The sequence below is a fragment of the Oratosquilla oratoria genome, chromosome 18 (genome assembly GCF_046742065.1).
Source record: "Oratosquilla oratoria isolate Oo_2021 chromosome 18, ASM4674206v1, whole genome shotgun sequence".
Taxonomy (NCBI): Eukaryota; Metazoa; Arthropoda; class Malacostraca; order Stomatopoda; family Squillidae; genus Oratosquilla; species Oratosquilla oratoria.
The window spans coordinates 59,155,811-59,181,590 of record NC_134794.1 but is presented as its reverse complement, the minus strand read 5'-3'; the positions used below and the strand labels follow the sequence as shown (position 1 = coordinate 59,181,590).

General features: G+C 35.2%; 1 protein-coding gene across 6 annotated transcripts in view; it reads right to left on the bottom strand.

Annotated features, from left to right (window-relative positions):
- Tomosyn (syntaxin-binding protein tomosyn) overlaps positions 1-25,780 on the bottom strand; it is an 870,373-nt gene that overhangs the window by 147,195 nt on the left and 697,398 nt on the right. For 5 of the 6 annotated variants that reach the window (XM_076202137.1, XM_076202139.1, XM_076202142.1 and 2 more), the window contains exon 17: positions 14,457-14,501. The exons of the other annotated variant lie outside the window; for it this stretch is intronic. In XM_076202137.1, the coding sequence (XP_076058252.1) occupies positions 14,457-14,501 (45 nt within the window). The remainder of the gene's footprint in view (positions 1-14,456; positions 14,502-25,780) is intronic. 6 annotated transcript variants of the gene reach the window in all.

Here is a 25,780-nt window from a genome sequence, read left to right as displayed (position 1 = left end):
AGACTGGTACCTCTTACAAGCTCAGTGGCAAAAATATGTGAAAAGGTCATCAGAAACAAATGGATCAAACACTTGGAAGAAAATAAAATATTAAACCCTAAACATTTTGGCTTTAGAAGTGGAAGATTGTGCACCACAAACTTAATATGCTTTTACTTGAGATTAATTGAGATAATACAAGAAAGAGATGGCTGGGCAGATTGTGCCTTCTTGGACTTGCAGAAGGCTTTTGACAAAGTACCACATAAAAAGTTAATAAAAAAAAATGAAATAATAGGAGGAATACAAAGTAAGTTACTGGAATGGATGAAGGATTTATTAAGTGGGAGAAAAATGAGAGTGGTATTTAGACACAAAAATTTGAACTGGGAAGATGTCATAAGTGGCATCCAGCAAGGCTCTGTATTGGTTCCTTTAATGTTTGCCATTTATGTAAATGATATGGATGAGGTAGTGAAGTGTTACGTGAACTTCTTTGCTGATGATTCCAAATTACTCAAGAGAGTAAGCACAGAAGATTGCAGATCCCTACAAGAAGACCTAGACAAAATATGGGAATGGAGTCAGAGGTGTGAAGTGAACTTAAACATTAAAAAATGTAGTATAATGGAATTTGGAAAAAGCAAAAAGAGAATATCGGATCAATACAAAATTGGTAACAAGTCAAAAAAGTTGACACAGAAAGGGACCTGGGAGTGATAATCTGAAGTGACTTGACACCTGATAAACATGTCAATAAATTCAGTACGGGACTTAAATCTCGCGGGCAGCAGCCAATGCCAGCCGTACGACGTGTTGTAATAATACTCGCATCATAAAATATAGTCACCGCTTATATCGATCGTTCTCTCTTTCACCCGCGAATTTTGAAAACCACAGAGAATGGGATTCAGGGCACATTTGAGAGAATGTAAAAACACAGGGGCGACTACAATAAATATAATCAAGAAGCCGATATGGCAGCGTCACGAATCCACTTGCTCCTCATGACGCCTACGTAGACGGCACCGTATGGAAGGGGTTAACTTACAGTATTAAGATCAATGAAAGTGGCCTTCAACTACATGGATGAAGAAATGGTAAAGAAAATAGTGGTTGCACTGATAAGACCTAAACTAGAGTATGCTGCAACACTATGGGCACCTAGCAGCAAAAAAAAAAAAAAAAATAAAAAAAAAAAAAAAAAAAAAAAAAAATAATAATAATAATAAAAAAAATTAATTCAAAGTGCAGCGACAAAAATGGTACCCACACTCTCAAATTTGACATACGAAGAAAGATTGGAGGAATTACATCTATCAACACTGGAACAGAGAAGAGAAAGATGTGATTTGTTGACCATTTACAGAATTATGAAAGGGATGGAAATTCTTGATAGAGATGACTTATCAAAATAGGATAGAAGAGAAACAAGGGGACACAAGAAACTAAAGAAGGACAGTTACAGAAGAGATTTAAAAAAGAATAGCTTCCCACATAGAGTGATTGATGTCTGGAACAAACTAAACGGAGAAACAGTGAGTACCAAAACTATACAGGTAGTCGTTGACTTACGACCTATGCGACTTATGACTGATTGACTTTACAACCACAAGATAGTGCAATAATATTTAACATTTAATAGAGTAACAGAATTGCAATGTTATGCATGGCAGTGCAGTACAATTACTCCGCACACCGCGAGACGTGAGTACGATAGTTTTGGCAGGCTACCGGCGGCATCAGCATCCCAGCCAGCTAAATATTCTTTCATTTTGTTTGTTTGAAGTAAAATGTTTCCTAATTTTGCATTGCATTTTGTATTTTTATATGTTTTGCAATTAATAAAATGTAAAAGTAAAACTTTTTTATGACTAGGCTAGTTTGTTGTCTATAACAATATGTTCGGTACAGTACATAAACGAAAAGAATGTGTTTTGAAATAAAAAAAATTCCTAATATTGCCTTGCATTTTGTATTTTTATGCTTTGCAATTAATAAAATGTAACAGTAAAACTTTTTTATGCCTAGTCTGTTGTCAATAACTATATGTTCGGTACAGCATTTTGTATTCATATGTTTTGTGATTAATAAAATGTAACAGTAAACTTTGTTTATGCCTAGTCTGTTGTCGATAACAATATTTTCGGTACAGTATGTAAACGAAAAGAATGTGTTTTGAAATAACATTTTTCCTAATTTTGCCTTGCAACGATTTTAATGTAACCAACAAAAAAGTATTTGTAGGTCAAAGATGACAGGACATTCAGTATCAGTATGCATAGGCCTAGGCTACATTTCCTAACAAAAATTATAAAAAAGTTAATGAATATTAAACAACGTAGCTCAAAGATAATAAGATTTTAATCAGTATGCATAAGTTTCCTAAAGAAAGTCTGATGGTAAAATAATAGAAATTAAAAAATACAGTATTAAATATCATAGGTCAAAGATGATAGGATTTTATTCAATATGCTTAGGCCTAGGCTACATTTCCCAAAGAAAATCAGATAAAATTATAAAAAGGTTAAAAAATACTATACAACATAGTTCAAAGTTGCTAAGATTATTTCAGTATGCTAAATATAATATACATTAACAAAAATAATATTTAACCGCTTCTATACGGTGACGCCTACGTAGGCATCATGAGGAGCAAGTGGGTACGCGATGATGCCGACATCGGCGTCTTGATTATATTTATTGTAGTTGTACCTACGTAACCTCCATTCTCTCTAAACTGGCTTCATCATATTTTCTATGGTTATCAAAATTCACGGGTGAAAGAACGAACGATTGAGCACTGACTTTATTTTTTATAATGTGATTATTATGACGCAACATCGCATTTTGGGCAGCTAATGCTTCCAGACGTGCGATGTGCCCCAGAGTGAAGAGGTTAAAGGGTAATATATATATATATATATATATATATAAAGGGTAATATATACTTTATATATACAGGTAAACGTCGACTTACGATGGCATTAGGTTTCGATAAAGCCATCGTAAGACGATTTCATCGTAAGTCGATCCCCAATTTGTGTATCACTCTGTTCCGTGGTTACTGTACCTAGCCTACCTGTATATTAACCACCAGAGATACTGAATATAGCCTATTAAACATGTACAGTAGTTTATTTAATTATTTTTATCCATTTTACCATATTCAAACACTATAATATGTATTTTCAGTACGGAACTTAAATCTCGCGGGCAGCAGCCAATGCCAGCCGTACGATGTGTCGTAATAATACTCGCATCATAAAATATAGTCACCGCTTATATCGATCGTTCTCTCTTTCACCCGCGAATTTTGAAAACCACAGAGAATGGGATTCAGGGCACATTTGAAAGAATGTAAAAACACAGGGGCGACTACAATAAATATAATCATGACGCCGATATGGCAGCGTCGCGAATCCACTTGCTCCTCATGACGCCTACGTGTGCGGCACCGTATGGAAGGGGTTAAATATATCATATCGTCGTCATCGTAAAGTCGAACAATCGTAAGTCGCGGCCATCGTAAGTCGACGTTTACCTGTATAAAGTCCGACTTGCGTCCAGATCGGCTTATGACCTGTCTGTTGGAACCGATCTCGGTCGTAAGTCGACGACTATCTGTACAAGATTTTAAGAATAAACTGAATGCGGAGAGATAGGAAAATGGGTCACTACGAGCATAGCTCTTGTCCTGTAAAATACAACTAGGTAAATACAACCAGGTTAATACTAAAAGAACAAATTGATGTGAGAAGAAATGAGAAACATTGAAAAGGAAGACTAATGTATAACAAAACAGATTTTGAGAAACTCAAAAAAATTATTTCACGATGGGAATTGGAAAAACTTCTTATATAAAGAAACAAAGATGGAAGAGAAATTGAACAATGAGGGAATAGACAAATACATACCAAATAAGAAACAAGAGGTGTATATAAAGTGCTGGTACAACAAAAAATGTAGTAAAGATAAAGATAGAAGAGACAAAGCCTGGAAAAGAAAAGAAAAGAAAGAAAAACAAAACAAAACAGGGAAATATACATCAAACTAAGAAATGAATATGTAAAACTATGCAGGGAAGAAAAAATAAAATATGAAAAAAGACATAATAGAAAAATGCAAGGACCAACCTGAGCTATTCTAAAGGTATGTGAATGACAAACTAAAAGACAAACATGAAATTGTGAAACTGTGTGAAGGAAATAATGAATATACAGTATAAATGATGTAGGAATGGCTGAAATTATTATCATTTTAAATCTGTATTCACAATTGAAAGTTCACAAAATTGGGAAGAAGGACAGAGAGATCCCCCCACCCCATGAAAGAAATAATGGTGACACAGAAATAAGGGACCAAATCAAAAACTTTGATGTCAGAAAATCACATGGGCCCAATGGAATTGCAAATTGGATATTAAAAGAATGTATAGATGAACTAACAGACAACATACACAAGATAATTGATTTCTCACTCAAAGGAGGAAAAGTACCACAAGATTGGAAAAATGCAAATATTGTACCAATATACAAAGGAGGGGACAAGGAAAATCCAGCCAACTATAGACCAGTCTCCCTTACAAGTACAATAGCAAAAATATGCAAAAAAGTTATCAAAAGTAAATGGATTAAACACTTGGAGGAGAATAATATACTAAATCCAAAACCATTTGGATTTAGATTCACCATGGTCTTTGGATCACGTGTTGGACTCATGACCAACAGCTATTTCCCTCATGGAAGAGAGCTCAGAGCTATGGGTAATGCTGTGACCTTACATGCACACACATCCCCAACTCCCCGCCCACGATTGTGGAGGGGAAGGGAGGAAGGTGGAGGGAGAATATTTCGGCAACTTTGTGCGAAACTAAGCGTTAGTTCCCGGCTAGCTCTGAAAAGGGAAGTACGCATGTCTCATGAGCTCTCATTGCAATCTATTACTTTAGCTAGTACATATTACTCTTTAGTACAGTCATCATGGGTAGCAAAAAGAACAAAAGAACATCACAATGACAAAAAACAGCAGTTAAAGATGGCAAGCAGTCAAAGACGACTAAAGATCTCACCACCTCTCACTCCACCACCGCCCTCACCTGCACCTCTGTGACGGTGACAGAGGTAAAGGACAACATTAGACTAAACAATTCAAAGAGGAAGATTAAATCCAAAGAAGAAAGCAAGAGGAAAAAGATCAAGGCTATACAGGAAGAAGAAAGAAGAAGGGACATCATATGATGCTGGAGGGGGTGCCCTACCAACATAGATTGGCGAGGGGAATCTGATGAGGAAAGAGAAGGCGCCCACTACTGGAAAATAAACCTCTTTCCAATGATTTAGATACCCTGAAGACCCCCAGCAGAGAGGTTTCATATGAAGAAACCGGCAAAGGTGCAAAAAAGCAAATTATATGATGTTGTCGTCTGTGCGTCGTCACTACTGTGACATACTTATACTTTAGTTTTTCAGTATTTAAAGTATTTATAATTAAAATATGTTGATAATTTTTACTGTACTTACTTATTATATAATAAGAATTAAGCCATGAAAAAATCAGTCAAATTGGTGAAACTATAAGCAAGTTACAGATATATTCATATTTCAAGTTGCCATATCTCCGTTCGATATTTTTCTACTTTTTTTTAATCATAAAAAATCTAATATACATCAGATTTAGATGAAACTTACAGGGAATATTACTTTTAGTAACTGCTAGGCCCGATCGTTCGAATATTTTGAATAGGATGAAAGAGTTTGGAGTAATAATGGAAACAAGAGCAAAAAAATTGTATTTTTCACGCTTTTTGCCAGACATTAAAATTGAAATGCCTGTATGCAAAAGTATAAAGGAAATTGTTCAATTACTCAATGACCGGCCCTAGGTGTGCCTACTGACTAATCATAGCCAAAATATAAAACAAATTGGTCCACGTATTATGGTGCTGTGCACTTTTAAATGTTGCTACTGGTATACGTACATGTGTACATACATCATTCTGCTTCACCTAAAATGTAGGCAATATGGATACCTATTTACCTAAGAAGTTTCAGCTCTTTACTCTAAATATTTTAGAAAATGACCTCCAGGTGTCGTGTACCCCCTTAAGAGACAAGAACTCAACCTGGGAAGAGATGATAAGTGGAGTCCTGCAGCGTTCTGTATTGGTTCCAATAATGTTTGCCATATATATAAATGACATTGATGAAGGTGTGGTATGTTGTATGAACTTCTTTGCAGATAATGCAAAACTACTAAAGAAAGCAAGTACTGAGGAAAATTGTGAATCACTACAAAATGACCTGGACAAAGTCTGGGAATAGAGTCAAAAGTGTGACGTGAACTTCAACATCAAGAAATGTAGTATAATGGAATTTGGAAAAAGTAAAAATAGAATATTGGGACAATATAAAAATGGTACAAAGGAAGTTAAAAATGTTAACTCAGAAAGGGACCTGGGAGTAATTATCAGCAAAGACATGGCATCAGACACACATATCAACAAAATAGTCAGAGAAACATTCAATTTACTAAGATCAATGAAAGTGGCCTTTGACTACTTTTATGAAGAAATGGTAAAGAAAATATTAGTTACAGTGATAAGACCAAGATTGGAGTATGCTGTATCACTATGGACACCTAGTACTAAAAAGAATATAAAGAAATTAGAGAGATTTCAAAGAGCAACAACAAAGATGGCACCAACACTCTCCAAATTGACATATGGACAAAGATTGGCTAAACTCGAACTACCAATCCTGGAACAAAGAAGAGAAAGAGGAGATCTACTAACCATCTACAGAATTATGAAAGGGGTGGAAGTCCTTGAAAGAGATGATTTATTAAGGTGGGATGAAAGAAAAACAAGAGGACAGGAATTTTTTTTTTTAAAAAGGTTATAGAACATTTCTGAAAAAGAATAGCTTCCCACACAGAGTGGTGGATATCTAGAAACAAATTGAATGAGGAAACAGTGAGTGCGAAAACTATACAAGAATTTAAGATCAAACTGGATGCTGTAGGATACAAAAGTGGGTCATTACGAAAACAGCTCTCTTCCTGTAAAATATGAGGTAAAATACTAAATGTTGCGAGATACAAAGATGGGACACCACAAGCATAGGTCCCCTTCCTGTAGAATACTAGGTAAATACACACACACACACACACGTAAGTCGGATTGATGGCAATGATTGGAACTCCAGAAAAAAGGCAATTTTTGTGGATTTCAGCAATGAGGGAGTACCTGTGTTGTATTAGCAGGGAAGGGGAAAGCTTGTGGTGCCGTGGGCAGGTGAAGAAAAAGGAGAAGGGGAGGAATTATTGAGGAAAATGGAAGAAAATGAGGAAGAGGAAGACTGGGCCCTGGACGTCAGAAGGGGTGTAAACAAGAGATGTGCAGACGACACAGCTGAAGTCAAACAAGTCAGTAAAAGGACTAAAATTAGAAATATAGATAAGAGCAGCTCAAGAGAAAGTGGAGATAATTATTTCTATGGATTAAATGAGGGAGATGACAATCTCCCCCAATTAGCAAGTCTAGAGGAAAACTAACAAAAATTAACCAATCATGGGAGGTTAGGTTTAGCCAACTAGCACTAATTACACAATGAGTTGATAAATTAGAAGAACTAAAGAAGGAGAACCAAAACCTAAATAAAGAAATAGAAGAATTAAAAAGACAGTTAAAAGAGGTAAAGGATGAGAATGAGGAATTAAAGAGGAATAATAAAGAGAATAAAGAGTCCATAGCAAAAGAGGTAAGTGGTTGGAAAAATTTTCAGGATAATAAAAATGAATTTAGAGATATAGTGAAACAACAGATGAAGGAACACATTAAGGACACAGTTATTAAAGTGATGAGAGAGAAGGAGAATATAGTAAGAGAATTAGCAGATAAAAAGAAATGTATGATTATATTAGGCATGGAAGAGAAGCATAATACAAATAGGACTACAGGAGTAAAAGCTGAGAAAGAAAAAGTAAACAAGGTATTAAAAGTAGTTCAAGAAGGTGAACATGAAATAGGGAAAGAAATTGAAGAAATATATAGACTGAGAAATACAATATAGACAAGACCAGACCAATTAAGGTTAAATTCAGGTCACAAACAACGGCACAGAATGTCTTATAAAAAACTGGGAAACTAGCAAAAAGTGATCAGCACAAACAAGTATGGATAAAAAGAGAGATGAATAAAGAGGAAAGAGAGGAAGAAAAACAAAAAGAATTAAAGCTAAGAAAAAAAATGAGAACAGAACAAAGAGAAATTCTATTGGAGAGTATTGGATATGAATGTAAGGAAATGGTTCATAGGAGAGAAAAACAGAAGGGAAACAGAAAACAGGATGGAGGTATCAGAAAATTAAGTGTCCTTCACAAATATAGATGGATTAATAACAGGCTTGAATGAACTTGAAGGAAAAAGAACCTGCCAGAATGGGAATTGTGGAGACAAAATTGAAAGGTCCATTACCACCCAACAGTGCGAGACATCATGTATATAATTATTGGATTAGAAACAAAAGTAAAACAAGGGGGTGGAGTTATGTTCCTGACTAAGGATATAAATGTTAGGAATGTTACATATAGAAAGAATAAAGTAGAGATGATTATGATGGAAATAGAGGGCAGGGACAAGAAGAGCAGCAAGTTTGTGGTAAATTATGTGCCTCCTAAAATGGCTTTGTGAGAAGAGAACACAAGAATATGTTAGAAGACACAAGGATAACACTAGATAAGATAATGGAAGGTGGAGGAAGAATAATTATAATGAGTGACTTTAATTGTAAAGAAATCTGCTGGAAAGAAATGACAGTGAGGGGTGGAGATGACCTATGGGGAAATGTAGGCCTACTACTTGATATGATTATAGAACATACAATGACACAATGGATACAAGAGAATACTAGGTATAGAAATGAGGAAGAGCCATCAAAACTAGACCTAATAATCACATCAGAACCTGAAATAGTGGATAAGATTGAATATAAGACACCACTAAGTAAAAGTGACATATTAACTGAACTCAAACTAAATGAAGAAAAGTACATGGGAAAAATGAACAATATAGAAAGGGAAGAATGATGTATGGAAAAACAAATTTAGATAAAATAAGAGAATTTTTTCAAAAAGCCGACTGGGAAAGGATATACAAAGAGGAAACAACAGTAGAAGAGAAATGGAAAATTTTGACAACAATTTATAAAGGAGTGGAAAAGTATGTTCCAAGACAAAAACAAGAAAAAGGATATATAGAATGTTGGTACAACAAAAGATGTAGGGAGTTACAAGATAAAAGGGATAAAGCTTGGATAAAATGGAGGAAAGACAAAAAACCCAAAAAATGGAAAATATATACTGGTTATAGAAATTTACCTAGTTGTATTTTGCGGGAAGGGGAGCTATGCTCGTGGTGTCCCGCCATTGTATCTTGCAGTGTCTAGTTTGCTTTTAAACTCATGAATGGATTTTGCACATACTATTTCATTATCCAGTTTGTTCAGTGTCCAAAACTCTATGTGGAAAACTGTTTTTCTTCAGTTCTCTTCTATAGCTACGTTTTTTTATTTTCTTTCCATGTCCTCTTGTGTTCTCTTGTCCCAGTTAAGTAAGTCCTCTCTATCAAGTATCTCTGTGCCTTTCATGATTCTGTAGATGGTCAGTAGGTCACCTCTCGCTCTTCTTTGCTCCAGTGTCGGAAATGAATACATACAAGTGCACAGAGAAGAAAAGAGAAAATACGAAAAGGATGTCATAGAAAAATGTAAAGATCAACCAAAACTCTTTTATAATTTGTAAACAACAAACTGAAAAACAGACAAGAATTAGTGAAACTATGACAAGGAGGAATTGAATAGAGGAAATATAATTGGCAGAAATTATGAACAAGCATTTTAAATCAGTGTTTATGAGGGAGAACATACAACTTAGAGATGTCGAGTGGGAGGAGAAAGTCACCCTTATGAAAGAGATAGAAGTAACAAGGAATGAAATAATGAATCACTTGAGTAATCTCGATGTCAGAAAATTGCATGGTCCAGATGAAATGGCAAACTGGATTTTGAGAGAATACAGGAAAGAACTAACAGACAAAATACATAGTCTAATAAGCAGTTCATTGAAAGAAGAAAAAGTTCCAGAAGATTGAAAAAGAGCAAATATAGTACCAACATATAAGGGGGGAAATAAAGAAGACCCTACAGACTACAGATAGGTGTCCCTTACAAGTACGCTAGCTAAAATTTGTGAAATGATCAAAATTAGATGGATAAAGCATTTGGAAAAAAAAAAAACAATGTAAGGTACTAAATCTGAGGCAGTTTGGATTTAGACAAGGAAGATCATGTGTCACAAATTTGATGTGTTTCTATTCAAGGCTAATAGATATAATACAAGAGATGGATGGGCTGATTGTGCCTTTCTAGATCTGAAAAAACTTTTGATATGGTTCCACACAAGAAATTGCTAAAATAATTAGAAACTGCAGAAGGAATACAGCGTAAACTACTTAAGTGGATGGAAGACTTCTTGCATGAAAGGAAAATGAGAGTGGTGATAAGAGACAAACATTCCAATTGGGATGAGGTGATTAGTGGAGTTCTACAAGGAACAGTTTTGGCCCCAGTAATGTTTGCTATATACATTAATGATATGGATGAAGGAATTGAAAGTTATATGAGCTTCTTTGCAGATGATGCAAAAATGTTGAAAAAAGTGAACACCAAAGAAGATTGCGAGTTGCTGCAGAGTGATCTCAATAAAGTATGGGAATGGATTAGGAAGTGGGAGATGGAATTCAACATTAAGAAGTGTAGTATAGTGGACTTTGGAAGAAAAAAAAAAAAGAATAGTGGGATCATATAGATTGAGAGAGGAAGAAGTTAAAAAAAGTGGAAAGAGAGAGGGACCTAGGAGTCATTATTATGAATAATGTCCCCTGAGAAACATATAAACAAAAATTTTAGAGAAACATAACTTAATAAGATCAATCAAAGTGGCATTTACATACCTGGACAATGAAATGGTGAAGAAAATACTAGCCACTTTGATAAGACCAAAATTGGAGTATGCAGCGACAATGTGGTCACCACGTACAAAAAAATGTATAACAAAGCTTGAAAGAATACAAAGAGCAATTACGAAATTGGCACCAACGTTCCCAGAACTATCATTTGAGGAGAGGCTGGCAAAACTTGAGTTACAGACATTGGAGCAAAGAAGAGAGAGAGAAGACTTGATAACTATTTATAGAATCATGAAAGGCATGGAAATTATTGATAGAGAGGATCCAATAAAATGGGATGGTAGAGATACAAGAGGACATGGAAAGAAAACCAAGAAAGACAATTATAGAAGAGACCTGAAAAAGAACAGCTCTCCCCACAGGATAATAGATGTTTGGAACAGGTTAGATGAGAATGTGGTGTGTGCAAAAACGATACACGAATTTAAAAACAGTCTAGATAAAACAAGATATGGAGACGGGACATCACGAGCATAGCTCCCCTTCCCATAAAATACAGCTACGTAAATATGTGTATATATATATAAACATATATGTATATACATATATGTATGTATATATATATATATAGATATATAGTGTATATATATATATATATATATATATACATATATATATATATATAAATATATAAATATATACACAAGGGGCATTTAAAAAGTTTTGGCAACAGGGTAACAAAGACAAAATTAATAGGGATACACATTTATTGACCCTCGCCCTCCTTCAACATGCTCTCCTCCAAGGTTTACGCACTTCTGGAGCCATGTCATCCATTTGGCAAAACACTCAGTATTCACAAGCAGGTATATTTTTCAGTTCTGCATTTATCTTTCTGGTTAGGTCTTGTTCCCTGTGAAAATTTATTCCAGCAAAATTTTCTGACAACTTAGGGAATAACCAAAAGACACATGGTGCCAGGTCAGAACTGTAAGGTGGATGCTCAATGTGTTGCAGCTCACTTTCCTCCACAAACTGGCAAGTTTTGACAGCAGTGTGACTGGAAGTGTTGTCATGGTAGAGGTGAACTTTTCCTGAGGCAAGGCATGTGGGTTTTGTTTTTTCTAGATTTTTCACTACTGACTTGAGAGCTCTTTCTGTATAGTAAGTTCCATTAGCATTCTGACCTTTGGGCATAGTACCAACAGATACAGGACTGGTTGAACTGGGGCATATGAACATTTGCTTTCAGGAATGAAATCCTCCCTTGACAACAGTGGGTCATCCATCTTCTCCAAACCAAACCATGTTTTGCCTCTTATTTGGCACTTGAAAGAAGTAAAACCACTTTTCGTCACCAGTCACCACATCTGTGATGCGTTTTTGACCTTCAAGACAAAATTCAGAGATAATTGCTGAAGCACAATGAACTCCTCTTTTTTTTTATCATCCAACATAAGATGCAGCACCCATTGAGAACAAACCTATCTCACCTTTAGATCTTCATGAATGATTGTATGGATGCTGCCAGTTGAGAGTCCAAGATCACTAATAAAAGCAATAATTGTGTGTTAATCTTTGTGGATCATTCGCCTGACAGTAGTAATGTTTTCCTCAGTCCGTGAAGTGGAAAGATGTCCAGTTCATGGGTCATCTTCAAATGACTCTCTCCCATTCTTAAAAAACAATACCCATCTTATTACTCTGTGATATGAATAACAAAGCCAACCTAGAATTTGGTTCAGGTCAGCTTGAATCTGCCTTGCATCCTTGCTGAACTTTGAACTCATGAAAACACAGAATTTCTGTGTGGCGAGGCCATTTTCTGGCAGATCATAGTAGTGTATGTTCAGCCTCCTGGCAATGCACTAAACAGCAGTCAACCCGGGTCTCCTGAGTTCCATTTTACTCTAATAGAAGGCGTGCCATACTGTCACAGATGCCACCTTGTTCCAAAGACACTGGATCTTTTTTGAGACATAGTTGCCAAAACTTTTTGAATGCCCCTCGTGTATGTATATATATATAATGTATATATATATATATAATGTATATATATATATATATAGATATAGATATAGATATATATATATACAACACTGAATACACTTTAATTCTAAGTCATTAACATCGAGAAACTCAAGGAGGCATACATGCAGAAACTGAAACATGGTGCAGCCAAGGACTCGAACCTCCACTAGCATGTGAGAAGTGATAGTGACTTAACCAATTGCACTATCAAGAGAGATGATCGCGCAATTGGTTAAGTCACTATCACTTACCACATGCTAGTGGAGGTTTGAGTCCTTGGCTGTACCACGTTTCAATTTCTACATCTATGCCTCCTTGACTTTCTTGATATTGATGGCTTAGAATTAAAGTGAATTGTGGTTGATAAATGTAAATCTGTTCATTGGTACCCATTCAGTGTTGTTCAAATATATATATATATATATATATATATGTATATATATATATATAATATATATATATATATAATATATATATATATATATATATTATATATATATATATATATATATATACCCTGAAGCTAAATAAAACACCCAGAACTACTACACATTTTAGATTCATCAATTTTTTGCACCAAATTTCTTTTGCAGACAACCCATGGCTCCCAAGTAACCAGCAACAGCCTACAGATTGGCCCATGCGTCACTCAAAAAAATAGATAAATAAAAATAAATAAATAAATAAAAATAAAAAGATAAATAAATAAATAAATTGTGTAGTTGTCTGGGTCTGGGTATGACTAGTGTGGGGGCAGAGTATGTTCTCTGTGAGATGGTTGGATATGGGCCAGTTTCTGTGGCTGAGGCTATTTTGTATTGGCACTATTTTTGAGCAGGATGGTGATCTAAATGTAGGATTTTTCTATGGAATTTGATTTAGTAGGGAGTTTGGTGTTTCATTTTGAAGTGCTTGTTTTATTATCTGATGTGAATGTGTTCTTCCTTGGATCGTTGTGTGGTGAAGCACACCTGATACTGCCTCCCCAATAAAATATGGAAATGAAAATTAAAAGAAATCTGATGGAACAAGATAAGGAGCTGTTACAACTACTAAACAGAGAAATAACAAATTAATGAGAGCAAAAAATAATGGGAGAAATATACAAGAACCATAAATGGTAAAACAAACAACAATCAGATATGGAGTACAATCAAGAAAATGAAGAAAATTTATAAAATTAATTCGCCAACCATTCATGAGACAATAAGAACAATCAATAACAAAATACCATCACCATAACAACAGTGCAACATGCAATACAACCACTTCTTCAAAATTAATAACAAACCCACAAAACTAGAGAACAGGAAAATAACAAAGAGTATATATGAAATAAAGGAAGATACAATTGCTGTCCCTACCTTTCACCAGCAGAGAAAGCCACCCAGAATCTCAAAAACTTGCATGCAGAGGGTACAGACAAGATATCAAACTACCACTTTAAACATCTAGGACCAGAGGCAATATTGGTACTCACAGTGATCTTCAACTACTCCTGGACTCACAATAGAATACCAACAATCTGGAAAAGAGCACACATAATCCCTATCATAAACCCAAACAAACCACCAGAATCTCCAGTGTCATACAGACCTATCTCACTCCTCTTCTCTATTGCAAAGCAAATGGAAAGATTGATCCTGGAAAGAATCAAAACTCACAACTCATCCTTTCCAAGCCATCATGGATTCAAAGACAACCAATCCATCAGCATTCTGTTCACACACCTCACTATGCAAAAATTAATAGCTTCAACAGAAAGATATCACGAGACAGAACAATAATAGTGGTAATAGACATAAACAAGGCCTCTGATACAGTTCAACACAAAATATCAAGAAAGATAATACAAACTAATATGCCCAATGACAAGAAATTGTTGACAAACCCTGTAGTAGGTTGAGAATACAGTGTCTCAGATCCAACTCCTACTGAATGCCCGGAGCTTGTACAATTTCACAAGGAGGAATATTATCAACAGTGCTGTTCAACTTTTTCACATATGACCTCTCCTCATCACACCAAAGACACACCAAAGCACTCACTCAAAATATACCAACACAGGATGAAGGAGTAGAGTGTTATATGAATTTCTTTGCAGACGACACAAAAATACTAAAGAAAGTAAAAACGGAGGAGGATTGCAACTCATTACAACAAGACTTGGACAAGATCTGGAAATGGACTCAAAAGTGGGAAGTGAAATTCAATATCAAGAAATGTAGTATAATGGAATTTGGAATAACTAAAAACAGAATATCAAGAGATTATAAAATTGGTGAAGAAGAGGTCAAAAAAGGAAACTCAGAAAAAGACCTTGGAGTGATGACCAGCAAAGATATGACACTGGATAAGCATATTAATAAAATAGTCGGAGAAACCTATAATTTATCGAAGTCAATAAAAGTGGCATTTGCCTATTTGGATGAGGAAATGATAAAAAAAAATTAACTACACTAATAAGACCAAAACTCGAGTACACAGCAACGCTATGGACACCCAGTTAGAAAGAATACAAAGAGCAACAACAAAACTGGCACCAACTCTTTCCAAAATGACATATGAACAAAGACTGTCCAAATTAGAATTACCAACTCTGGAACAAAGAAAGGAAAGAGGAGACCTACTAGCTATCTATAGAATTATGAAGGGAATGGAAATCTAAGATAAGAATGACTTATTGAAATGGGACAGTGGAAAAACAAGAGGACACGAAAAGAAACTAAAAAAAGATACTTACAGAAGAGATCTGAAAAAAAAAATAGCTTCCCACACAGAATGATAGATACTTGGCACAAATTGGACAAAGAAATAGTGTGTGCAAACTCTATTCAAAATTTTAAGAAAAAACTTGATGCTGGGAGATACAAAGACAGGTCACAACAAGCATAGCTCCCTTCCTGTATAATACAACTAGGTACATACAACTAGGTAGGTAAATACACACACAGAGATAACCTAAAAATAGTTGTGCAACACCATGGCTACAAAACAACTTCTGAGAATAAACAAAAACCTAGCTCAGAGTGTTGAAATATAAATATTTGTTATTATGCATCTTGTGTTGTTTTTAATCGAATATACGATAAAATGTATAGTAGGAATTTTTCATATGATTTGTTGTATGATCTGCGCATATTTGCATGTCATATGACAAAGTTCAGTAGCCAGGCCTGAGAGTTTTTTCCCGTGCTAAGGGATGCCACACCATTGCAAGTCAGTCATCGTGAAGCCACAATGTAGAGAGGTTGATGTGTAAACTACTGTCAGAACATAAACTTATGTATGTCAAGTAATTATGCCTTTGAAGAACAAAAAACTGTTAAGTGCTTTTCTAAGCGTTTATATAATACCCATAACTTTTAACATAGGTTATGGGCCCAGGACACATTATTTTGTGTGCTTAGAAGTTACACTGCATCACAGCGAATAGTGGCAGAATCGAGTATGGCGGTGTAGGCATGTAAACAAGAGTGAATGTAAGTGCTTATTACATTGCATTTTCTTTGTTTTTGTGACACAGACTGATAAAATGGAGTGTAGTACAATCAACCTCATACTGTTGAATGAGAAGAACTATCCTACGTGGAAGTTGTAGATGAAGATGCACTTGATTAAAGAGGATTTGTTCCTTTGAAGAACAACAAACAGTTAAGTGCTTTTCTAAGCGTTCATATAATACCCATAACTTTTAACACAGAGAACTAGAAAAATAGTTTACATAAAACAGGATGACAGCATCCCTTCAAAAATCCTCAGTAATTTTTTACCCCAACACCTACATATCCTGGAAACACCCTGCTGTATTCCTAATTGGCCAACTTCTTACACTAAATAAAAACCCTACAATACTAGACCTCACATTTGACAAAGACATATGAGAATTCAAACCCTCACTTGTTTGTCATGATCCTTGGCCACTCTCCACAACCTATACATGAACCAGAGGACCAACTAAACAGAACAGAGTACATCTTAACAGACTTTAAGGTAGCCATCTCTCAAAATATACCAACACAGGATAGGCAACATACTGCAAGACTGCTTCACATAAAATTCTATATCTTCTAAGATAGGGACGACCTACTAAAATGGGACAGAAGAAAAAAAAGAGGACACGAGAAGAAACTTAAGAAAGACAGTTACAGAAGAGATCTGAAAAAGAATAGCTTCCCACACAGAGTGATATATATCTGGAACAAACTGAATGAGGAAACAGTGAGTGCTAAAACTATACATGACTTTAAGAAAAAACTGGATGTGGAAAGATACAATAGCGGGTCACTATGAACATAGCTCTCTTCCCGCAAAATACAACTAGGTAAATACACAAATATAACACAAGCAACCTAAGGGTTACTGGAGAATAGAATCATTGAAAGGAATGGTTTAATGAAATACATAAAAGCCTAGAAATATATATATATATATATATATATATATATATATACACAGATGTAGCATGTATGATAAAGAGAAAGAAAAAAACAATAAAACAGGGAAGGAGAACATAGAGCTAGAAATAATTACAAGACAATGTGAAGAGAAGAATAAAGGAGCTTTGAAAAGGGTGCTGTCAATAATTGCAAAGATGAACCTATGTAAACTTTTGTATAATTTTCCCAAAGGCCAAAAGAGACACAGAAGGAATCACTATGCTAATAATGAATGGAGAGGTCTATGAGGAGGCATCAATGCAGGCTGATATAATGAGCAAATGTTTCCACTCTTTTCACTAGAAAAAATTATTTGAGGAAAAGAAAAAGATGTAAACAAAAATGATGGATTGAAAAATATAAAAGTGGAAGTCAAGGAAGTATGCTAATTGTTTGGAAGAGTGGATGTGAGAAAAGCTTCAGGGACTGAGAGGATCTTAAATTGGACACTTGAAGAATGCAGTGATCAATTGGCAGACAAAATTTATTACTTGTCTGCTCATATTAGAAAAGGGCTAATGTAGTACTAATGTATACAGGAAGAGGCAAGGAGAAACCACTGAACTACACACTGGAGTCCCTGACCAACATGAAACCAAAATTGTGTTAAAGAACAGATAAAGATAAATGGAATAAATACATTGAGGAGATGAACATTTTGGCAGACAATCAATTCAGTGTTAAAACTGGAAAATCATGTGTGTCAAACATTAAGTTTTTACTGAAGAGTGGTAGATTTGCTGCAAAAGAGGAAGGGTAGGAAGGGTTAGGTGGATTGTGTGTATTTGATCTGAAGAAAGCCTTTGACAAACTACTTCATAATTCAGTGATATGGAAATTGGAGAATACTGGAGGACTGAGGTAATCTAGTTGACTGATTAAGTTTTTGCGAAAAAACAGTAAATAAGAACAGTAGTAAAGGATAAGATGTTAAGATATAGGATCATGATTTGCAGTCCCACAAGGGTCAGTACTGACATCCACAATGTTTTCAATATTTGTGATAGACACTGAAAGGTACAACAAGTTGTGCTGTTTGAAAACAATCCTACAATTCATCAGAACAAAAGATCATGAAGACTGCAAGTTGTTACAAAAAGATCTCAAAAATATATATGCCTAGAATTAAGAATGGATGATAAACTTCAACCTAGAAACATGAAAAATAGTTTTAGAAATGACAAAAGCTCAAAAAGACCATGAGTGAATTACTCACTGGGAAAAGAGACAGTAAGCAAAAGAAGGACATGGAAGAGCTAGTCATGGACAATGTGTTACCTGAGAAACATATCAACATAATCATTGGCAAGCTAAACATTGTCAACAAACATAAAAGTGGCCTTTTTACTACACAGACAAAATGTTGCAAAACATCATAGAATGTCTGATCTGTCCTAAATCAAAATATGTAGTAGTGGTGTAGTCTCTGCAAAAAGTAATGGATATAATTTGGAATGACAGAATGCAAAACAGCAGAAGAGATAAAACCATGTATCTATCTATATACCAAAGGCTTCTTCCCCCTTATAAGGGAGGTAGCTAAGTCATATGAATGACCCATATATGGAAAGACTAAAAGTTCTGGACCTGCCATTACTAAATTAAAGAAGATATCAACATTCTCAACACCATTGGTAGAACCCTAAAGAATGGCACTTGGTCATAAGTACAGCCATAAAATATATATTAATTTCAACTACTCACCTCTCCACCACCCTCCCCAATTTTTTCACATGTAATGAGTTGACAACTGGTAACTGCTTCCCTCCTACTCCTCCTGCTAACTGGTAACAGAGAAACATAGCCACACTAATGCAACAAACAATAGTCCAATGTTTCTTGTTACTGGGATCTATGGGAGGGTTGAGGACCATTGCTAGCTACCAAAGGGACATGGGTTTCCATTTGGTGAAACTCAAGGCAATATTTATCATTATCATACCCAAGTGTTATAATAGTAACTGTTGCCTCAACTTTTGCTACTTGGAAAACTGCAGCCCTCCAGCAACTGGCAATGGTCCCTGTATCCTCCCATATATCTAACTAGAAAGAAATTTTGGACAGATGTATGGATTGTATTAGTATGGTATTGTTTGTCTGTTGTCAGTATATAGAAGCAAGAGGAAAGCAGTCACAAACTGTCGGCTCTCCTCATGTAAATAGGTGGAGGAAATATTATCAAAGTTGATACAGAGATCTTGGGCCCAGTCTGAAGACTGAGAGTTAGTCCCTTGGAGCCTTCTAGATGGAGGTGAGAAGTTGACAGGTTTGGTGAAGATGGATGGCAGGAAGATGACTGATGTCCATGTCACAGGAACACCTTATGCATGTATATACCTGTTGTTAGTGTTCTACCCAATTGACACTCTGCAACACTACTACTGCTACTACTACTACTACTTTTATACTTGGCATACACAACTTTCACTGGTCACATAATCCTTTGACCAAAGGGAAAGCAGTTAAGAAGCTGAATGTATTAAGAACTAACAAATGCAGGATTTGGACAACAAAAAGAAAAACTCATCACAGCATACAAGTAAATCATAGGAACCATAAAAATCTGTGCATCCACAGCTTAGTTCCCTACATATAACAAGACAAAGTAAACTTATAAACAGTATAAAACAATGCCTTAAGAATAATAAGAGGCTGCACCAAAACAACCCTAACAGGCCACCTACATTCAAAAACAAAAATCCTACACATAAAGCAGTTCATGAAAACGATTAGCACAGATCTAAGCATGAGCACTAAAACCTGCACACCCATCACATATCACATCACAAAACCAAAACCTATAAGAAGCAACAAGAAACTAACACCTTCAGCACATTACTCACACAAGGAAGGATCTTTGGTGAAATATACTACTGGACATAACTGTTGAATACACAATGACTCAATGGGTAAAAGAGAATACCAGATATAGAAATATCAAAGAACTGTCAAGACTAGACTTAACATTTACATCAGAGCCTGAAATTGTGGATAAAATGGAATACAAGACACCAATTGAGAAGAGTGACCACATACTGAGTTCTAACAAAAAAAAAAAAGAAAAAAATATATATATATTTGGGAAGAAATGAGAAACACAGAAAACGAAGACTAATGTATAACAAGACGGATTTTGGGAAACTCATAAAATCATTCATAAAGCGCATCAGGAAAACTTCTTTAATGAAGAAACACAGATGGAAGAGAAATGGACAATATTAAAAGAAATCTATAATGAAGGAGTGGGTAAAAACAAACCAAAACAAAAACAGGAAAAGGTGTACATTAAGTGCTGGTACAACAAAAAATGTAGTAAGATAGAAGAGACAAAGCTTTGAAAAAATGGGAAAAAAATAGGTAAGTGGCAAATATATATCAAACTAAGAAATGAATATGTAAAAATACTCAGGGCTGAATAAAGTAACTATGAAAATGACACAATAGAAAAATGTAAGGATTAACCTAAATTATTCTACAGATATGTAATTGGTAAATAAAAAAAATAAACAGGAAATAGTGAAACTACATCAAGGGAATACGGAATATATAGAAGATATAGAAATGTTTCAAATCTGTATTCAACAATGAAAACACACACAATTGGGATGAAGAAAAGGGAGAAAGATCCCCCCCAATGAAAGAAATAATTGTGATACAGAAAGAAATAAGGGACCAAATAATAAACCTTGATGTAAGAAAATCACATGGACCAGACGAAATTGCAAACTGGATACTAAAAGAATGTATAGATGAACTAACAGAAAAAATATATAAGGTAATGGATTGCTCACTCAAAGAAGGAAAGGTATCACAAGACTGGAAAAATGCCAATATTGTGATAATATATAAAGGGGGAGATGAGGAAGACCCAACAAACTATAGACAAGTCTCCCTTACAAGCACAATTGCTAAATTATGTGAAAAAGTTATCAAAAATAGATGGACTAAATATCTGGAAGAAAACAATATACAGAATCCAATACAATTTGGTTTTAGACAAGGAAGATCATGTGCCACACACTTGATTTGTTTTTATTCAAGGTTAATAGATATAATGCAAGAAAGGGACAGATAGGCAGACTATGCTTTCCTGGATTTACAAAAGGCTTTTGATAAAGTACCATGCAAAAAAATTATTAAGAAAACTCGAAACTATAGGAGGTGTAAAGGAAAGTTATTGAAATGGATGGAAGATTTCTTGCATGGAAGAAAAATGAGGGTGGTACCTTGAGATAAAAACTCGACTTGAGAAGAGATGATAAGTGGAGTCCCACAAAGTTCAATATTAGCTCCGATAATGTCTGCTATATAGATAAATGACATGGATGTGGAATGTTATATGAACTTCTTTGCAGATGATGCAAAACTACTAAAGAAAGTAAATACAGAAAAAGACTGAATCACTACAGAGAGACCTGGACAAAGTCTGGGAATGGAACCAAAAGTGCAAAGTGAACTTCAACATCAAGAAATGTAGTATAATAGAGTTTGGAAAAGTAAACAAAATATATATATATATCAGGACAATATAACATCAGTACAAAGAAAGTAAAGAAAGTTAGCTCCAAAAAGGACTCAGGAGTAATTATCATAATAGACATGTCCCCCGACAAGCATATAAACAAAATAGTTGGAGAAACCTACAATTTATTGAGATCAATAAAGTGGCTTTTAATTACTTGAATGAAGTAATTGTAAAAATAATATTAATTACACTGATAAGACCAAGACTACATTATGCAGCAACACTATGGACACCCAGTACAAACAAGAATATAAAGAAATTAGAAAGAATCCAAAGAGCAATGACAAAGATGGCACCAACACTTTCAAAGTTGACATACAAACAAAGATTGTCTAAACTGGAATTACCAACCCTGGAACAAAGAAGAGAAACAGGAGATATTGGTCATTTACAGAATCATGAAAGTCATGGAAGTCCTTGACAGAGAAAACTTTTTAAAGTGGGATAAAAGAAAAACAAGAGGACATAAAAAGAAACTCAAAAAGGATAGTTATAGAAGAGATCTGAAAAAATAGTTTTCCACAAAGAGTGGTAGATATATGGAACAAATTAGAAGAAACAATAGTGTGTGCAAACACCATTACAAGAATTTAAGAACAAATTAAATGCTGAGAGATACAAAGATGGGTCACTACGAGCACAGCTCCCCTTCCTGTATAATACAACTAGGTAAATAAGATGTGATAAAAGCCTCATTCCCCAATGGGCTCTCAAATTGGACATTTACTTTAAATGTCCAATTTGAGATCCATAAAGCAGTGAGACACTGGCAAACAAAATTTATAGTCTGATTGTGTTCATTAAAAGTAGTGCCACAGGATTGGAAAAAGGCTAACAATATCTATCCATAAAAGAGGAAATAAAGAAATACCACTTAACTATAGACTGATCTTAACCAGAATATTAGCAAACTTGTGAGAGAGAACTTTGAAAAGAAGAACATTTTGATGGACAATGAATTCGACTTCAGATCTGGAAGGTTATGCAAGTCGAACATTTTCAGCTTTTATTTGCAGGTGACTGATGTGCTGCACAAGAGGGAGGTCTGGATGAATTGTTTGTACCTAGATCTAGAAGACTTTCAATAAATTATCTCATAATTGACTACTGTACCATGAAAATTAGGGCATACTGGAAGACTAAGAGGTAAACTTCTCAAGTGGATGGAAGATTTCCTGAAGGATAGGTATACAATGACAACAGTAACAGATGTCGAGACGGAGAGTAGTGATTAGTGGACTCCCACATGGATTAAATAGCTCCTGTAATGTTCCATATTTATGTAAATGACAAACATTTTTGCAGATGATGCAAAGTTCATGAAAAGTGTGAGTGATGAAGAGGACAGCACCCTGATGCAAAAAGATCTAGATAACATGTATGTCACTTAAGGCAAAGTACTGGAAATGGAAAATAATTCCAAAAGACCAGTGAATTATTCAATGGAAAACAAAACCATTACAAGGATAAAAGATCTGGAAGTACTGTTAAGGGATAACCTGCCACCTAACAGTACAACTAGTGGAGGGTGTGGGGGTGGTTATGGATCACTGAAGAAAATAAGGTGGCTTTCCACTACATTGATAAAAAGATAATGAAAAGAAATAATAGAAACCTTAACCACTTCAATACATCTCAAATTCTCATGTGCAGCATCAGCTGCCAAACATACAATTCATCACACGACTCACATTATAAAATATAAAATCACTGCTATATTACTCATTCTCTTTTACTCTGAGTAATAATAAACACAGAAAACATGATCAAACCAGTTCACAAAATTCGGGGGTAACTCATGTACAACTGCAAAAATATATATATATATATATATATATATAATCAAGATGCCGATGCTGGCATCCTCGTGTACCCACTCGTGCCTCATGACATCTACGTGGGCGTCATCATACCGAAGTGGTTAATCTGTCCTAGATTGGGATACGCAGTGAGAATACAAAAAGTAGTGATCAAATTGGTTCCCAGCCTTGCACATAAGCCATATGAGGAGAGACTAGCATTACATCTGCCATCATTAAAGGCTAGAGGAGAAAGAGGGGACTTGATGGTGGTGTTCAGATTATTTAAGGGGCTGGATATACAGGTACTCCTCGTTTAACGACCTACTCGGTTAACGACAACTCGGAGTAATGACGGGCTTTATGACATTCGTTTAACGTAAATCTCCCAAAGTTACGACGTCGTGTACGATAATTAAGTTGGCTGAGGCAAATTTGTATGATGTTATAAATGAACTTGTACGGTGGATATTACCTGTGAGGTAAAGTGTTCTGAAGCTTAGGTCTATATTACCATCCTGCAAGCTGAAAAAACTACCTGGGGTACAGTATATACTGGTGGTGGTAAATTTTTAGTTTCGACCATGGGTGCAATATAGCAATAGAAAATTAATTATTAATTTTGTAAATTATAATGTATCAACGTAATATGCAATTTTGTGAGCGGAAAAAAAAGGTGCTAAAACAAATTTCGTAAGTAACGAAGTCATGTCAGACGAATGGTACACCATGTTTGTTATGATAGATGCTGATGTCGAAGAAACGAAGGGATGATAAATCCGTCTAACCTAAACTAAACTAACCTAACCTGTGTTTGATAAATCATTACCTGCAAATTAAATGTCATCCGGCTCGTCCTCGTGAGAGACGTTGGCAGATGACAAGATGGCGTCCCGATCCTATGCTACCGACTTCGTTCATTAGCATATTTTCTTGTAGCATGGTATTTTTTACTTTCATTTCTGCCCACAAAATTGCATATTACGTTGATACATTTTAATTTACAAAATTAATACCGGTAATTAAATTTCTATTGCTATATTGCGCCCATGGTCGAAACTAAAAAAATACCCCGGTATTCAATATGGAATGTCAGCATACGCGGATTTGGTCATATACGGTAATTTCAGGAACCTAACCACCGTAAATATACAGTAAATAAAGCTTTAATGTACTGTATAAAAGAGGGAAAATACACAAAAATAAAGATACATTTATTGCTGGACATTGTACATACAGTACATGTATGTATATGTATACTTTCGCTTAACGACCAATTCGGTTAACGACGGCGCGCTGGTCCCAATTGTCGTCATTAAACGAGGAGTACCTGTATTTGACAAAGGCATCACAAGGTCATGGGAACAAGTTGAAAAAGATCATATGTCTGAAGGATATGAAAAGATAGTTTTTCATACAGATGAATAAACTCTTAGGATAGCCGAGATGATATAGCCCTGGCTGGAATTATACATAAACTGAAAATAAGGTACAATGTTAGGGACTACGAGACAGGACCTGAATAGCATATCTCACTTCCTGTACACTATAATCAGTCAAATTGGGTAAATACTTCTAAAATTTACCTTTTGCACACTACAACACCTCCGTACAGATACCAACATTGACGGATTAATTTTGGGACTGAATGAACTTAATGACTACCTGCTTGAAGAAAACCAGACATAATGGGAATTGTGGAGACTAAACTAAGGGGTGAAATACCATCCATCGATGTTGGATATGGACTATACAATTACTGGATTAAAAACAGAGACAAGAAAGAGGGAGGAGGAATCATATTCTTGGCCAAGAAAAACTTGAATGTGACAAAATTTTGGAGGGCAAAGGTAAAGTAGAACTGATCATGATAACAGTCAAAGAAAAGAACATGAAAAACAGAAAGTTTGTGGTGACTTATGTGCCCCCACAAACGAATGCTTGGAAAGAGAATGTGCATACAAAAATGCTAGAAGATACAAGGCAGTCATTAAATGAGATACTAATGGGCAGGGGTAATCTGGTAATTATGGGGAACTTC